We start from the raw sequence: 18,397 nt of genomic DNA, 5'->3' as shown, positions 1-18,397 counted from the left end.
ATCGACGTCACAGTTCGAATGCACAAGTTTTAATCATGATGCGCGTAAGCGCAAGAGAAAATAAAACACGACTGTGGGTGTGATTTAACTTAAAAGATAAACAAGACAAAAATACCTATAGGTGTAAGTACAAAAATATACGTGAAGTTTACAGGAAATAATTCATGTATGAACTGCGGTTGTAGATGAAAGTGAAGGATGATCATCACAGTAAATTTTCCAATTAAGCAATTGGAAAGAAGAAGCCTGAAAAAATCAGGGCTTCGACAGGATTCGAACCCGTGACCTCCGTGATACCAGTGCGATGCTCTACCAACTGAGCTATGAAGCCACACATTGGGAGCGAGGTCAATTAATTGACTTCATATCTTCCCGTGAGGAGTGAAGTGATGTGAAGTTTATATGAAATAATTCATACATGAACTTCCTTACAAAAATGTAACGACAAAAAACTGACAGCGGAGCAAAAATAAACATACAAAACTGTGGTGACTGTCCAAGAGGATAAATTCTAGAATAATACTCAAAAGCTCACAACAGTGAGATGCAGCCAAGAAAAACACTGTAGAAAACCAGCAAAATTTATCTGCCAGCCGCTAACAAGCACTGGCGAAAATGAATACAAAAATATGTGTACTGATCAGTAAATGGTTTGAACCCAGGAGTATCAGTAGTTCGTATAGTGTGATCGTCCGGGTGAGTGTAGTTCTGAAAAGAACTGTTGTTGGTGACTGACGTTTCGACAACCTGAGCGGAAGTCATCTTCAGAGTCAAGTGAATAGTGTTTGTCAGTCGATGATCTTATAAGTCTGGTCCGTTGAACGTGATTGGTCAGTATAGCCATGATGGTATTGGCTGAAAGACTCGTGTAAAGTTTGTCATCAGTCATTGGTGGGTTTCGATCCGTCTATTGTTAGTCAAGTAGGTCGGTTTTGGTCCGTGTATTGTTAAGTCGGTCTGTTAGAAGTCCGTTTGTCGGTTTCGTTTCTGTCGTGGATAAGTCGTTTGTAAGGCGCCGGTAGTTGTTGACATCTGTTAAGAGGCGTTTGTTCTAGGTTAGTGTACCAGCTTTCCAGAGTCAGTCGTTGAAAATAGTTTCTACTGTAGGTTAAGCACTGAGCAGAGTCCCAGTCAATGTTGTGGTTTGTCAGTTGATCATCTACAGCAATGTGATTGTTGGCATCACCATTTGTCGTGGCTCGTTTGTGTTCAGTCAGTCTCGTGTTAAGGTTTCTGCCAGTCTCACCAATGTAGGAAGCCTGGCAGTCGGAGCATTTGATCTTGTAAACTGCTCCCTGTCTGTCGTTAGGTTCGTCTCTGTCTTTCACGTTGGTCAGTAAGTGTCGTAACGTAGTTGTAGGTTTGTGGGCTACACGAATGTTGTAGGGCTGTAGGATCCGCGAGATGGTCTCAGAAGTGCCCTTAATGTAAGGTATAGTCACTGTAGTAACAGGCGTAGGATTCCTGTTCGTAGCGTCAGCTTCAGTAGGTCGGTAAATGTTTCGTCTAATAAAGTCAGCGTTGTAGTTGTTTTTGTGAAAAACACGTTCAAGGTATCTGTTTTCGTCACGTAAGCTGTCCGGTGTGTCACAAACTAGTTGCGCTCGTCTCGTCAAAGTCTTTATAGTCGTGGCTTTGTGTGAAGTCGGGTTGTAGGATGATTCGCCAAGTAATCTGTCGGTATGCGTCGGTTTTCTGTACACTGTCGTTCGTAGTTCGTTGTTGTCGCGGCTTACCAAACAGTCTAGAAAAGGAAGTTTTCCATTTTCTTCGATCTCTTTAGTAAACTGGATGTCGGCGTTCTGTTCGTTTGACGCTATTAAGTCAGTACAGATAACTGACGACTACAAACTTGTGTCTTTTGATGTGAAATCACTGTTCACCAGCATTCCACTTCAATTGGCATTACAGTGTACCGAGACCGCTATACAACAATCTACTGTTGAACTGCCGTTACCTACAGAAGGCATCATGGACTTACTGAACCTTTGCCTTACATCGACTTACTTTCAGTACAACGGTAAACATTACAAACAGTTGCATGGAACAGCAATGGGGTCGCCTGTTTCTGTTGTTGTCGCAGAAATTTTTATGCAACACTTGGAGGAACGCGCCCTTGCAACTTGCCGACAAACGATACCACTTTGGTTACGCTACGTTGACGACACTTTTACCGCCGTTCACAAAGACGAAATTGACGATTTTCACGACCACCTAAACGAACAGAACGCCGACATCCAGTTTACTAAAGAGATCGAGGAAAATGGAAAACTTCCTTTTCTAGACTGTTTGGTAAGCCGCGACAACAACGAACTACGAACGACAGTGTACAGAAAACCGACGCATACCGACAGATTACTTGACGAATCATCCTACAACCCGACTTCACACAAAGCCACGACTATAAAGACTTTGACGAGACGAGCGCAACTAGTTTGTGACACACCGGACAGCTTACGTGACGAAAACAGATACCTTGAACGTGTTTTTCACAAAAACAACTACAACGCTGACTTTATTAGACGAAACATTTACCGACCTACTGAAGCTGACGCTACGAACAGGAATCCTACGCCTGTTGCTACAGTGACTATACCTTACATTAAGGGCACTTCTGAGACCATCTCGCGGATCCTACAGCCCTACAACATTCGTGTAGCCCACAAACCTACAACTACGTTACGACACTTACTGACCAACGTGAAAGACAGAGACGAACCTAACGACAGACAGGGAGCAGTTTACAAGATCAAATGCTCCGACTGCCAGGCTTCCTACATTGGTGAGACTGGCAGAAACCTTAACACGAGACTGACTGAACACAAACGAGCCACGACAAATGGTGATGCCAACAATCACATTGCTGTAGATGATCAACTGACAAACCACAACATTGACTGGGACTCTGCTCAGTGCTTAACCTACAGTAGAAACTATTTTCAACGACTGACTCTGGAAAGCTGGTACACTAACCTAGAACAAACGCCTCTTAACAGATGTCAACAACTACCGGCGCCTTACAAACGACTTATCCACGACAGAAACGAAACCGACAAACGGACTTCTAACAGACCGACTTAACAATACACGGACCAAAACCGACCTACTTGACTAACAATAGACGGATCGAAACCCACCAATGACTGATGACAAACTTTACACGAGTCTTTCAGCCAATACCATCATGGCTATACTGACCAATCACGTTCAACGGACCAGACTTATAAGATCATCGACTGACAAACACTATTCACTTGACTCTGAAGATGACTTCCGCTCAGGTTGTCGAAACGTCAGTCACCAACAACAGTTCTTTTCAGAACTACACTCACCCGGACGATCACACTATACGAACTAATGTGTAATGATCATTGCTTAAGTACTAAGGAATAGGTTACATAATCCCCAGGGGTCATGGTGAAACGTGAAACGTGAAACCCAAACGCAAAGAAAATTCTAGTCGCTACAAAAGGTATGACCTTTGGTGAAACTGTGCATCAATATTCTGATGCTTCTTTTGAACTTGACACATACATTATGTACTGAAATCCATTTCAGCAACAACAGAACAAGACTATGTAATGTTTTACCTACTGTACTAATGAAAAGTAGGATAAGCTGTAGTGCATCGTTTCTTGTTTTGCTACACATATACACATTATGATCTGTTTGATTGATTGATTAGAACAGCATTCTGCCTACCGTGCCCTGTAAAGCTGCTTTCATTCCATGTTAAAGGTTTAGAGCTGTTAAATAAATACACAGATTAAGAAACCACAGGAAAAACAATCCTGGCTTAGCATGTCATGTACAGTAGAAAGAAGTCACAACTTGCAATGTGCCCCAACCCAAAGTACTGCAAATGGAACTCATCATGGTAATCCATCTTATCAAGCAGTACCACCCAAAAGAGACTTGTAAATCTTTTATCATACAAACAGCTCAGTGAATAAATACCTTGAAAAGACTTCTATCACTTGCCATATCCCCAGTCAGAAAACCTATCTAATTAAAATACTTTCAATTTCTCAACACTTTGCCTATCAACATTTCCAAGGTCTTCAGTGTTCAGTTTCACAAACTTCTTTTCCACAAATGCTTCTGCCTGAACAACTGCCAGGTCATCTTTACTGGGTGAAAATACATCGCATTTGGCTTTGAGTTTCTTGGCTGCAGATACCATCTGTGACTTGGAGATGTCACTAAATTTAATAGCATTGAACATCATTGAGACAATCACTATGGCATTCTTTAGTGTCAATCCTGAAAGTAACAAACAAATAAGTGTAGTCAGTAGAGCAACCAAACTGGCAGATCAAGATTTGTAACAAGGTATGTGGTACATTCTCAAGTCTGCACTTAGATGATGTTCATCTGTATCCACACCTTATTCATTTTCAGAAGATTCTAGTATGACTGGGTCGTGACTACTTGAAACATTACTGCTCTCACTACTTGGTGTAATTATGTCAGTATCTCCTCCCTCTGTATCAGTGTTCTGAGTCAGGTGTCTATGATTCTCCATCTTGAACGAAACAGTTTTTTTCATCATTGACTTATAAAAGGTGATGTCACGATAATTTTATTTATATTGTGGGGTATATTAGTTTTTAGTTGGGGAAGACATTTACAATGTCATTGTTGTCACTGGGGATCTGAAATTAAGAGAAAACTAATAGTATGTTGGCTAAAATTTGTTGATGAATTGCTAAAGCATCGAAGCTTAGCAGAGGAAAAGAACATTCTTCCTGCAACTCTTCAACAAGGTTGTTCAGTTCCTTAAGTAGTTCTTCATTTTTTCTGAAAATTGGGATTTCGTTACCTGGCTACTTTTTCAATGTGTCAGCAATTTCTGCTTTGATTTCCAGGGGTTTACATTTAGGGTTGCACTGGCTGATCCCAGGACAAGTCAGGTTTTTACAGTGAAAGCAATCAAATTCACCCTCAGTCAATCAAAATTTGTTTTCTCTCAGACAGATGTGAGTCAGCTTTGTGCCACTGACGCAAGTTGAATGCATTCAGCGGGCTTATATTTCAAGACTAAGAGAAAGTTCAAAAAGTGTCTTAGGCATGGCAACAATTTCTGTTGAAAATGCTGTTGTGAAGGGTCACCATGTTTATTTTTCTGACGTCCGCATTGTAGATATTTTCAACTGTTTCCCTGAGATAGATAGCTTACATGACCCTTACGCAGTAGTGGTGATAAACTTGGAAATTGTAGTTAGACATCTTCCGACAGGCTTTGCAGAACACATTTAATTTTAATACAGGCTATTTTGGAACTTAAAGGACCACACGCAACCAGTGTGCTTTGCACGCCTTTGTGATTGTTATTATCCGGGAATTCGCGGACATTTCTCACATGTTGACTTGTCATACACACGTGCGTGAAGTGAGAGAAATCTAGAAGATGGACGAAAGCGAAGGAACTTCCGTTAATGTGACTAATGATAGCGAGGATAGTAACATTGGTGAAGGATTGATAAACTGTTACGGGTCTCCAGTAGGTCGTATTGCGGTTTCGTATCGAAGCACCGAGCTACCGGGAACTTCTCGAGAAGGTTCACGAGTGGTGAGTTCCATCGATTTTGGCAATATTTCTAAATGGGTATGTAACACTCATAATTTTTCTAATGATTTTGAACAGACGTGCCAGTGCAAAAACACCTGTAGCAGGAAAAGTGGGAAATTCCGTGGATGTGTTTGTCGTGATGCTGGTTTGAGGTGCGCGGCGACATGTGTATGTGGCAGTTCTGCAAAGCCGTGCAGAAACAATAAAGAATCTGTGCCTGCTGCGAATTCTCCAGGCAATACTGCAACAACTCAACGCCCTAGCAGTGCATTCGAAAGGCACCAGTTAGCCCTTGAACGCGAAAGAGAAAGTATCCAGGTAAAACGTGTGCCATAATTCCAGGGTACTGGTGTAGCTAGTGTTGTCAAAGTTGTGATGAAAATCCTAATATTGTACTTTTATTCCTACTGCCCTTGCACCAGTTTCATAGTCAAGTTTAATAGTTTTTAATGCACCTCTTCTAATTTACGTTTTTATGCCGGAAACATTTCGTATCGCGTCTTAAAAGTCATTCCCCATTGTAATATTTTATCTTCTTGCTGTCGTTTGTAATTTCCTTGAGGTCTTTCCTTGTTGAACGAAAACTTTTATCCTCAAGTTATAATTCCCTTACTATAAATACCACCTTCATTTCATTTTATTTCTGTTCGAGCACCAGTTGCTCAAAAATCTTTCAATGCAATAAAAGCAAAACAAAAATGAATTCGTAGCACAAGCCTAAACTATCGCAGCATACAAACCCCTGACCACATAAATTATCTGCTTTGGACTTCACACTAGAGATGCATTTGTCAGGTCTAAAGTACTTTTTTTACTTATCAGGTTTTCATTGAATCACTGACCGTAGATCAACGCAACAGACTTCTGCTTGAAGTGTTATGCACGGGGAGAGGAAGTCTTGAATATGCAAGGCAGCTGGTGAATAGCGAGGACCCCGAACCTGACAGACCAATGGGTGAAGATGGCTCACCAGACTGGTGTGTCTGCAATGTCTGTGTTGATATGGCCAGCAAAGAAGAGAACAAATGCTGTGGTAAGAGGTCATGTGTAATCTCATACGAGATGTTCAGGAATGTTGTTTTGGACAGGGAAGTTCTCAATATAGCTGTCAGGGCACGGTGTGACATAAGAGCAGAAAATGCTGACTTTGAAATGAACAGCTATCGCAAGGCTGCATACAGGCAATACATCCTTTGGAAATATGGAAAGTTGGGCAAAGGCAATCGGAGAGTTTGCCCATCTTGTGTTGTTAGACTAGTGAGATGGGGAATATATGGGATTCAGAAGACACTGAACAGCAATAGTTCTTCTAAAGCCCTTATACTCAGGAGTTGTAACAATAAGAAAGATTGTTAGATTACTTACTCTCAATTTCTATTGACTGATTTTATTAACTGAAAGTCTGGTGTCAAATTCAATAGTAAGTGAGAGCTTCATGTATTAAAATCAACGCCAGTTAAGAAGATAAGGCAAGAACCAAGGCACGACCGGCTCGTGTAAGGCTTTTAATCAAACTGGGATAAAACTAACAGCCGAGTAACAGTAACAATATGGCGGACGCCACGCTACGAACAACAGATAAAACGCATGCTGAGTCCTAGTACCACTGACCGGTACTGGCGTGACTTCTTTCTTCTTGTTTCATAAGTCTTTTCAACGCAGTAAATACATAAAGTAAAAAGGGGCATAGTATGCCACATAACAGAAACCGAGAACATAGTGGAATGTACTTGACGCTAACCTATATGCAAGGAAAAGTCAGAGTTCAGTGACATAGTCTACAAAACGCGTAGGAGGACGGCGGACACGTGAGGATCTCCGTAGGTCAGGAGTGGGAGGGTCTGCTGACATGACTGCGTTTTCTAATGGGCTGTCATCAGGGCATGACGGCTGTGTAGCTGTGTCAACCATGGTATGGTCAACAGGAAAGGCACAGGCTTGTGGTGTAACACAGTGAGAGCTGTCAGATAGCTGATGTGCTGAAGAAGAGATGGCATCAGGGATGTCAGGCAGAGAGGGTGGAGGGCACGATGTGGTACCAGGTTCGTCTTCATCGTCTGAGTCGTTACTGCGACGTGTGTGGGGAACACGTAAGGGGTCGGCCAAGTCAGATGGGACCTTGAAGCACTCTGATAGTTTGACATGGTATGATGAGCTGCATAATTGGGATCCAATGAACTTTTTGATGTCACAGAACGGTGGTTCTATGGCTACAACAAGGTAGCGGTCGCGGGCTCGAGACTTGTTCAGGTCGGAATGGAGGTACACTAGGTCACCAATATCAATCTGGGGAGTAGGGCGCCTTTGCTGCACAGGGGCCTTAGAGCGCTCACTGTGGGGGTGGTTGGAGAGACGCTGCTTGTGCTGGAGGGTAATTAAATGGTCGTCAGCAAGGGATAACTGCTTGTTTGAAAACTGGTCCCGCTGTGTCCACATTTCTCGTGAGGATAGGCCACGTGAACGGATACGAGAGTTCAAGGCAGAGGTCGCTATGGCAAGAGTGAGGGGAGAGACAGCACCACCAAGAGGCTCCTGACGTAGTAGTTCTGTTTCCAACTCCTGGACAGCTCTCTCAGCTATGGGGTCCTTGTTGGGATTTTTGGCCTGGCCAAGCTCAATTGTAATTCTGTGCTTCTCTAAGAGTGGGTCGTTGACTAGGGCCTTAAAACCAGGTGCAGGGTCAGTACGGATCACAGCGGGTGGACCATCCATATGGCGCATTTCCAAGCAGAGTTTGACGATGGCATTGCGTAACGTTTGGTGCCGCTCATCTTCAAGCAATAAACTGGAGGAGTAAGAGGTCACAGTCTCGCGGAGGACAAAGATAAGCTGGCGAGAGCGCTTGATGACGTCTGCTGCGAAGGACCGACCAATAGCGTCAGGTGGTGGCGAGGTGGACTGGTCAATATGTGCGGTTGGAGAGTTTCGGAGTGCCGCACAGGAGTGGCATCCTTCAGAGACACGAGAGATTGCCTTGTCCAGATCAAGGGCGAAAAGATAGCGTTTGACGACCATCTTCAACTGGTGGCAGGACGGGTGGCTAAGCTGAATGTGAAGAGCGGTCAAAAGGCCATCCAAGGCTTGGCGGGGGACAATAATGCACTCCCTGGACGGTGACAACGGTTCGTGACGCTGCACAACAAGGAGGCCATCATTTGCAATTGACGCAACTTGTAAATACCATTTGACGTCCTTGATGTTAGTCAGTTTCTTGGAAGGTCTCGTACCCTGGACAAGGTGAGCGTGTGTCCGGCGCAGGTCTGGGCATTCAGGCTGAACAGCCAACCAGGCGGGCTGGCTGGTGAAGGGAAGGCGGACGCTCCCTTGGAGGATATCTTGAACAGACACGGCTCAGACGACAGAGTCGCTAGTTCGAGTGATGAAAGAACACACCTGACAGGTCTTGTTTTCACAGGGGGCGGCGTTTCGGCTTGCAAAGTCTGACGGGAGGATATCAGCGCCTGAGACGTGCCTTACAGAAGCCTGGTAGCGGCTTACGACAGATAAGAAAGTGGATACACGAGGGCTGGCAGAGAACTCCCCACGGCAGAGCTTCTCGTACGCTTGGACGCAGGGCTTACTGTCAGTAAGGATGCAGGCCTTCTTGGACGACTGAATAAGATACGGGCTGAAGTGCTTAGTAGCAGCCACAATGGAGAGGGCTTCTACCTCGCATGGAAGCCACGTTGTCTGGGACCCCCGCAACTTAGCGCTGAAGAAACCGGAAACATGTAACTTGTCTCCGCGCATCACATAGAGGGTAGCACCTATTCCTGGGTCCCTGACAGCTCCGTCAGTTACGATCCATAGCTGGTCCTCAGGTCTGGGTAACTTGATTGTGAGCGCAGATGAAAGGGCATTCTGAGCACTACAGAGTGCACCTCTTAGATCATCGGTCCAGTTTATGTACTCCTGGGAAGGACGACCAGCCGTTACAGCATCCAAGGGAGTGAGGTAACGTGAGCACCTTGGGATGACACGGGAGAGGACCTTGTATGCCCCAATGAAGGATCTCAATCGACCAACAGTGCTTGGCTCCGGGTAGGTGGCGAGAGTGTTTAGGCGGTGAGGACTGGCGGAGAGAGAGCCAACAGTCCAGATCCAGCCAAGAATAGTGGTGCTCTTGGGACTGATGATGGTCTTGTGGGCAGACAAACGCAGGTTACACTTGTGTAGGGCTTGTAGGACCTTCTTCCAGTTGCATAATAGCTCTTGGGGTGTGTTGCCGCCACAGTATAGATCATCCGCAATTTTCGCCACGGATCCATCTTGTAGTAAGGGGCCTAGGACGCGGGACATAACCTCTTCCAGGGCGGTTTCCGAACCGGGCATGCCCATAGCGGAACGAACGTAGACTCGTACTTCTTTAAAAGGAGTGGCAACACCGCAGTACTTCATGGACTCTTTGGCCAAAGGGATTTGATAAAAGGCACTTGTTAGGTCGGTGACAATGATGTGTGACCACTGGGCGATGAGTCGTAGGGTGGAGTCAACATCGGGCAGCAAAGATGGTTGAGGCTTACTGTATCTGCCTACGTCAGCAAAAGCAGTGACGAGACGAGAGCCGCCATTGGGCTTCTTTACCAGGAAAGAAGGGTTTAGGTATTCCACAGTGATACCAACATCTTCGGGGCGACGGAAGACTCCGAGTTGCTCTAGGTGGTCAAACTTCTCTTGGAGCTCGACGAGTTTATCTCGTGCATATTGGGGGAGGCGACCTTTCCGCTGTGGTGGCTCAACAGGGCCCATGTTGACCTGTGCTTGGTAAGGGCCGGCGGATCCATTGTAACCAGGGAACTGGGGGTCAAATACGGAGTCGTACTCTCTAAGCAGGGATTGGAAATTGGTCCTGATGGCCTGAGGTAGGATGCTGTCTGGGTCTACCTGAACGGATGCGGAGTGACTGGAATTAGAGGGTGGTAACGGACGCTGAGCAGGAGACGGGCCTGGATCCTCTTTTGGTTCGAAGACAGGAGTGACTTGGCAGAAGTGTTCGTGACGCTTAAGTGTGCGAGGCTCGGTTGACAGGTTTGGTATGCGTATGGCCCGCGCAACACTTGAAACGACACTAGGCTGCGGCCACAACTGGGATGGCTTGAGTTTATGTGAACTTGGTGCATTAGTACGAGGCTCAAGTGCATACTCTGAATCAGGAGGAGCATCGTCTGGCAGCTGTACTTCCAAGAATTCTCCGGGCCAAACAGTCTTGGAAGGAGTAGGAGCACGGAGAACAAAAGCCCTACGAACAGTTGGGAGGGGGCTGGGTGGAGACTTGGACCCATACGTGTAGACAGACCCATTGCCAAGGAGCACCTCTCTCTTAGCGGGACGCACAGCAACATCATTTGCCTCCATAAAGGGGGTCCCGGCGAGTACTTCAACATCAAGATCCTCTACGACAAGACCTTCGAACGTAAAGTCTGTGTTGTCGCGGGTGAAGGTTGTTCGTATCTCACCGACCACCCGAAGTTGAGAAGAGCCATCAGCCTGCTGGACGGACTGGGCACTTGATATTACAGGACATCCGAGGTGTTTCGCGGTAGAGTGACGGATCATATTTCCAGTGGCGCCGCTGTCAATGGTGACGCGGACAACACGGTGAGCGTGAAAGACATCCATATAAGGAGACTGACGGGTCTGTACACGGTAGGCTACGACATCTGGGGTAGGCAAAGTGGGATCAGGAACTGGAGTATCAGGGTCGAGGTCGCAGTCCGTGTCTGGTTCGTTGTCGAGGATGCCAACGATCTGTCTCGCTTTTACCATGAAGCGCCTGTCATTGTCAGGGAGGAAGGTACACTGACTGAGGAAGTGGTTTGTGTTAGAGCGACCGGCTTGCTTGCATAAGGGGCAGACCTTGTCCTGACGAGGTTGTCTGGTGCGGAACTTAGAGCTACTCCTGCCACCCGGACGGGGGCTACGAAAATCGTCAGCTACTGCTGCACGCAGGATCCTAGCGTCATCGGAGGTGCGGATTTCCTCAAGGAGAGAAGTAAGGGCTTGTGAGATTTCTGGCTTAATTGAGGCAAGGGTGCGAGATCTCAACTCCGTGCCGTAGCGCTGCTTGACCAATCGAGGAAGGCTGGGGTGAATGAGTCGTAGCCAGGTAAGGACGACGAAGTTCTCGAGAGTGGGAGTAAGTTCCTCATCCTCTGAAACATGTTCACCATGGTGGGTTAAGCCATTTGCACGCAGCAAGGAATCCTCCACAAAGGCCATGAGGCGTTGGTACAGGTCCTCGGGGCGCTCATCTGCCGCAAGGTTTATGTCAGAAAAGTCGATAAGTTGTGCGCCGGTGACCTGGAATCCAAAGTGTTGTCAAATAGCTTGCCAGATGAACTCACGAGAGGTTGAGTTTTTTACCAGCGTGCTACGCGAAATAATAGGGTAGTAATTGGCGATTTGTCCCAGCATCAGCTTGAGGAAGTTGGTTTTTTGACGAGCGGTTAAGCGTCGAGAAAGTGGTACAGTTTCGCCATCGTTTTCGAGTCCTCGAAGCGGTTGGGCTTTGGTCTTTTTCAACCATGTAAAACCATCCGCGAGGAAGGGGGCGAAGTTGCTGTCTAAGGATAGTGTGTACAGTAGATTTTGCTTCCAGTTTTCAAAGCTATTGATTGTTTCCACCTTGGAGAGGCACCACTGCTTCGGTGCGCGGTGAGTAGACGCCATAACACACGATGTAGAACTCCGGACGTGTTGTCACAGCGAAGGATGCACTGTTTTGGCTCACGCGGTCGAGGCAGAAAAGAGGCTTTCTACGGCGAAAATGCGGCTTGGGTTGAACCGAACGCTGCCACCACGCCAGTTAAGAAGATAAGGCAAGAACCAAGGCACGACCGGCTCGTGTAAGGCTTTTAATCAAACTGGGATAAAACTAACAGCCGAGTAACAGTAACAATATGGCGGACGCCACGCTACGAACAACAGATAAAACGCATGCTGAGTCCTAGTACCGCTGACCGGTACTGGCGCAAGATGTGTACAACAATATTAGGATTAATTTTATTCCTGCATTTTTTTGGCGGTTTCCCCGCACTGAACAAAGTCATTTTGAAGCAAAGAAAATTTCACTTTGAAGAATCCTTGATACCTCTTTTACTGAAACGGGAAAGTCTAGCCTGAACTAATTCTGCTGTGCCAGGGGCCTCTTTCATAGCAATAGTGGCTGCCAGTCTCTTTGGGTGATTTGGCAGAAATGTTTTATGTCTGACAATTGTTTCAGTGTCAGAAGCCCTCTTCTTAAGGATTTTAGCTGCCATCACTGCCCAGTGTGGGTACTTCTTGCATTCTTTTACTGGCTCTACCCTCCAATTCTTGGACCTCTTACTGTAGGTTTTTTTGTACCGGACCTGGCCCTTGGAGTCTTCCAAATCAGTTCGGAATAAATGAACATTGTGATCCAATGCTGCCAGAAGAATCCTTGTCATGAAAACATCATAGCTGCAATGTGAAAGAGCAATAAAATTCAATGATGAGAAATGTGAAAAGATTAATCACAATCATTGCTATAAGTTCTCTCTATGATACATAAACATGGGGTACAAGGAATGTTGGAACTGATCTTCAATAACATATTCAAAAATAAGTTACTATGATCTGTGACTTCTACACTTGTAGTTTTTGACTCTTTTGCTGGCACAGGGTTCACACTCCAGAACACAACAACATTTGCTGGTTATTTACCACACTTTCCACTACCCAGGAAAGAATAAATGTTAAAACAAATTCACCAATTTTGCCATGACAGATGCCACCCCTATTGAAGGAAAACATTAGTAGTTCGGACAAATGTACACGTACATGTATATTTTAAATGAACCAGCTTACCTAAATGCTATCCTCTTCGAAGCATACTTCAGCATCATGGAATTGAAACTTTCGAGTTTACTGGTATGCCTACGCAAACAATGAGTAGAACAATAAGTACAAAAGTTACTGTTACTAACAAGTTTGTTTAGAATCTAAAGTCTTGCTTGGGATCAATACAATGTACTTTTGTGTCCTTGTTGTCAGTTCAATGCACACACTAGTGAATGAATTGTTAGTACCAACTAAAACTTTTTGTTCGTGCTAATAATTTATTCACTAGTGTAAATCAATCTTTACACTGATTTGAGTTTGAGTCACAGAAATGCCAAGAATTGTTAATTTTTTAATTAAAATTTCTTTACTTACCTAAATTTCTCATAAAATGCCAATGTTTTGAGCCAAGCACGATCCATAACAATGTCACGTACAGCCTTGTGTGACTTAGAGTCCATTTCAAGGAAGGTCTTCCCCTCTTCAGTTGAAACAAGGGGACCATGTGAGCATTCTCCTTCAACCCACTCATGCTCCCCACACACGTGATGTATGACACCGAGCCACATGTCCTAAACAAAACCAAACAGCATACAGCTAAAAAACTATTAAAAAAAACAGTCACAGTTTACCCACTTGTTCACATGTACATGTGCATGTTGTAGTTTAAATTTGTCTTTGGTTTGAACTTTTAAACATGCAAATCAAAGTCTTAACCATTAAGATTTGTACCAATCTATGCCTGGATATAAATGCAACCATTTCCTGTACAAGGAAAAGTACAATCTTTTGCTTGAGTGGAAGTATGTCAATGTTTTCTCTAATAAGTACATTCGGGGAGACATTGAATATACTCGACACTTACCCTGAGGGTTTCTTCACTGCCATCACACTGCTCTGCACAGTGCCAAAAGTGGTTCCTAATGGGTTCAATCCACTGACTTATATCATCGCACCCTCGCACTTTAGCAGCCTACAATAAGAATTCAACATAATAAGTAGCATACAATATTTGGGTCAATGTGATATGATTGGCTATATTTTCTATGGCATGGTATAAATACATATACATATATAACTATTAAGGGAAGGCCATTATAAGTTGTTATCAGCTTCATTTACTATTGTATCATAAGTGTGTAGTACTCACAGCACTCAGTTTGGCAGTCAATTTACATGACTTGTGCCACATGTCCAAAGAGTGGAATAGATCCTCAAGATGGCTTGGATTTTGCTCTGAAAACAACACAGAAACAAAAAACCATTCAATGAAAATAAGTCTTACAAACTATATTGGGATGTTATTTCACTTTTTCCACTAGAATAGGTTTCTTTGCAAATTTCACTTAAAAGCTACACTACAAGGAGAATCAGCTTACTGTCATTAATGTGCTATTGAAGTTTATCATGAAAGAAATCTGTTCACTCCAGTATTACTAAAGTGGACTGAAAAAAAATTTTGGAGTATTACTAATGTGGACTAAAAAAAATTTAGGATGGACTCACATGTACCTTTGAGAGTTCTTATAAGGACAATGATCATGCTGGAGGCATCAGTCACCAAATCTACTATCTTCAGATCTGTCATTGCTCTCTCAATCAAACGCTTCAATGCCAGCTTCTCCATAGTGGCTGAGGAACCTCCAGTTTCTCTCTTGTCAACCACCTCTATGTCCACAATCAGATGCAAGTAGTGCTCCATTATAGTATAAACACAATACTTAGCAGTGTGCCCTGGTGAATCATTTCTCCCATCACCTGCCAAAGCCAACTCTTCACCTTTAAGGACCTCCCACACCTTCTCTTTCATTGCTTCCCAGAGTTCCTTTACAACTGGGGTCACACATGTTGTCTGAATGCGAGAAAATGTACTTTCGGACAAAAAACTCACATTCAAAAACTTCATAAGCATGCTTAGCTTATCAAAGTTGTTCCCTGACACAACAATTGAGGCAGCAAGAAGAACTGTAGCTGCATAGACCTTTTGGCCTCTTTTAACACCAAGCACAGCAGAAGACTCCCACATCCCATTATGTCCCTCAGTACATTTCCAGCAAACAATCAATACACCCCCTTCAGATTTTGTATTGACCACAGAACACTGTCCAACACAACCTTTAATTTGACAGTTTCTCTCAAATAAATTGAGAATCTCCTGCACCTCAGAAATAATTCTCTCCTTATGAAAATGTGACAAAAATTCATCAAGATCACTGTCCATGTTGCACACCTCTTTCATAACATCCTCTACTTTTTTCTGAAGCATTTCCATATTATTCTGAGGAGTGTTTTCATCAGTTGTAACAGCAGCATCTGGAATACCATGAGTGGAGTTACAAGATTGAACAATCTGCTGCTGAGGCTGTACTTCAGGTTCACCAGCTGTGGCTGTAACAGGGTTGGAGCTCGATGATTGAATAATCTGCTGTTGAAGTATTATTTCAGGTTCAACAGCTGTAGCTACTACAGATCCATTTGCTTTTGCTTCAGCTTCACCATGGTTGAGACAGAGGTCTTTATCACTGCATGTAGAGTGTGTCTCTAAGTTGATGGAATGACTATTTGGATCCTCCTCTTTTTCCTCCTCCTCCTCCTCACTGTCCGAGTAACTGCTAAAAATTGCACTCAAAGTCACACTTAGGTCAGTGCTTTGGTCTTTCTCTGAGCTGAAAAGAGAAAAAATTATATCACTGCTGACAAGTTCATATTTGACACTATTCTAAACATTTCATTGCTTTAGCAGATTAGCCAACATTGCAATAGCAGCCACATGTCAAATCTGTACTCCATGCATAATTTTACATGCATTGTTCTAGACAAGAATGCAAACTTCAATCAATAATTGTTCAATAATCAATTACAATTTGTGATACATTATTAGGGCCAAATGTCAAATGCATCACTTCCCCTTTTCAAAGATGTAGAATACATGTACTTAGCTACAAAATGAAGCTTGTTTACATCCCAGCTTTGGTCAATGAATGTACCATATGCTGTACTTACAAAGATTGGCTGAGTGACACAAGTGAAGGGTCCTCCTCTCTGATGTAGTCATCATCCATCTCGTCTTCAGATAGGCCACTTTCACATGAACTGATGAAAATGACAGAAAGACTCACAAATTATTTCACTAAAATCAATAGAAGAATAATGACAACAGAATACTGTAAAAGGCCCATGAAGTTACTTAAGGAAAAGTAGCATGAGGTATTTTCCAGAAGTCAGAAATAAAGAGACAACCTTGTAAGATTTTGTACTATCCTTTGCATAGTCATGAATAGAATGTGGGCCTCAAAACTGTCTGCAGCTTTATAATTAAGTGCAAGGTTATACAGAGATCTTGCTGACAACCTTGCACTAGTGCTTCATACACCTTACAAGGTCAAGCCTACTTCCTTTGTGCACCATTCTGTGACTTGCCTTTCTAAGCTTTTGTCAAAATTGGCATGCACAAACAGTGGGCTCACCTGCATGTATCCAATTCATATACTGTAGATGTTGCAAACAAATGAGACAATAATATTATTGACAAATATGTATGAGTACACACCTTTCATCATCAATACTACATGTAGTTTCAGAGTGCTCAGATTCTCACAGAGGGCTGTCCTTGAAAGGATATCCCTTCAGCGAAGCAAACGAAGGATTTATGGTTGCTGCCTTTTCCCAGGAGGTGGAAAGGTTCCACATGGAGGTTTGCCTTGAGTCATTCACTTGAGGACTAGCTACGGTGGAGCCAGTGACATTAACCTCAATAGTACTAATAAAATATGAAGATGGAGAACTACTTAATAACTATTATTCTTACTACGATAAAGGGCAAATATTGCATGCTTGTTTTAGACTTGAAAAAAATAGGATCAGGCAGAAAAATTATTACATTTTCTTATGACCACCGGAAACTCTCATAAAAGGCAGAATGAAGTGCAAAAGTAAACCATCACACAAAAACTGTACAGACTGAAAGGAAAAAAAAAATAAACTTATGGCAAATAGATATCCAATCTATGTAAATAATAAACATTTTAAAACACTAACATACCTTTCAGCAAGAGTGTGCCTTGCTTGTGAACGTGTCTTTGGCAGAGGAGTTGACTCAAATAAAGGTCTCTTACCTGATGAAAAATGAATCAATAGCGAATATTTATGCTACCCAACGCTAACAGTATTTAGTAATAACTTAAGCCTATATGTTTTGTATATACATGCAGCTTTCAATGCATCCAACAGCAAACAACATCGTAAACAAAATAATTCCACTTACACGGAACCGGGCTAACATTGACCACACTCGTTCCACGTTTCCTTCCTTGACCCGTGTTTCGATTATTATGGCTGCTGGATTCCGATCGACTTGTTGCTTTTTTCCTTCCCCTAGCGCAATACCATGAAGCAAGGACTCTGCGAATTCACTATTGGATTTATCCGTGAATCCTAGATTTCTTTTACGCTCGTTCCACAACTTTAGCGTAGAAGTTGTCAGCCATACAACATGGCGACTTTCCGTACGCGGCGGACGTCCTCTGTTTGAACGCTTCATGTTCGTAAATGGCGAAGGAAAACTACCAAATATACGCAGAATACAAACTATAAATTCTAAAAGAACATCAAGGAGGCATCTACAGCAGCCTGTCTCTGCGGATTGCAATGATACAGTCCGATGATCGAACACAATCGGGAAATACGTCTTATCTGTATTACAGAAAATGGCGCCGGTACAGTGCTCGCCCGCAATGCATTTTGGTTGAGTGTGGTCCTTTAAGGATAACATCACTGTTTTTTGGTAAGTTTACACTTCCTATTACACTGACTTGTTGAAAATCTTTTGATTACTTTCTTATTAACAATGCGATTTCATTTATGAGGGTTACATGGTATGAGGTGGAACACCACATACAACATTTGCTTGTTAACTGTGCGATCTGCCACTGAAAAAATTAATGCTTTCTTGTTGTAAATCAAGAACTCTCTCACGAAACATCGGAGGCAGCTTGGTTCCATGGACGTACAAGCCACCTTCTTTAT

At 43.6% G+C, this 18,397-nt stretch overlaps 2 protein-coding genes and 1 pseudogene across 4 annotated transcripts; 1 reads left to right on the top strand and 2 right to left on the bottom strand.

Annotated features, from left to right (window-relative positions):
- Positions 1–4,140: 4,140 nt before the first annotated feature.
- LOC145499483 (uncharacterized) lies at positions 4,141–7,016 on the top strand. Its single transcript, XM_081479000.1, has 2 exons — positions 4,141–5,890; positions 6,395–7,016. Exons 1-2 carry the CDS (start codon positions 5,411–5,413, stop codon positions 6,926–6,928), a joined length of 1,014 nt encoding a protein of 337 aa, XP_081335126.1. The 5' UTR covers positions 4,141–5,410; the 3' UTR covers positions 6,929–7,016.
- A 215-nt stretch (positions 7,017–7,231) lies between these two features.
- On the bottom strand, positions 7,232–12,540 carry LOC145499481 (uncharacterized; annotated as a pseudogene).
- A 9-nt stretch (positions 12,541–12,549) lies between these two features.
- On the bottom strand, positions 12,550–17,869 carry LOC145499482 (uncharacterized). 3 transcript variants are annotated; one of them, XM_081478996.1, is made up of 9 exons: positions 17,637–17,869; positions 17,415–17,487; positions 16,923–17,132; positions 14,885–16,465; positions 14,523–14,608; positions 14,238–14,345; positions 13,748–13,944; positions 13,400–13,468; positions 12,550–13,012 (listed from the first exon to the last, which is right to left on the bottom strand). In XM_081478996.1, exons 4-9 carry the CDS (start codon positions 15,642–15,644, stop codon positions 12,640–12,642), a joined length of 1,593 nt encoding a protein of 530 aa, XP_081335122.1. In that variant the 5' UTR covers positions 15,645–16,465; positions 16,923–17,132; positions 17,415–17,487; positions 17,637–17,869; the 3' UTR covers positions 12,550–12,639. The 3 variants fall into 3 exon arrangements, with proteins under 3 accessions (XP_081335122.1, XP_081335123.1, XP_081335125.1); XM_081478997.1 differs by lacking the exons at positions 17,415–17,487; positions 17,637–17,869 and having other exon boundaries at positions 16,923–17,404; XM_081478999.1 differs by lacking the exons at positions 16,923–17,132; positions 17,415–17,487; positions 17,637–17,869 and having other exon boundaries at positions 14,885–16,038; positions 16,376–16,381.
- Positions 17,870–18,397: the final 528 nt, after the last annotated feature.

Source organism: Orbicella franksi, chromosome 10, assembly GCF_964199315.1.
Source record: "Orbicella franksi chromosome 10, jaOrbFran1.1, whole genome shotgun sequence".
Taxonomy (NCBI): domain Eukaryota; kingdom Metazoa; phylum Cnidaria; class Anthozoa; order Scleractinia; family Merulinidae; genus Orbicella; species Orbicella franksi.
The sequence above is the reverse complement of the archived record's forward strand: the minus strand, read 5'-3'. Positions and strand labels throughout refer to the sequence as shown.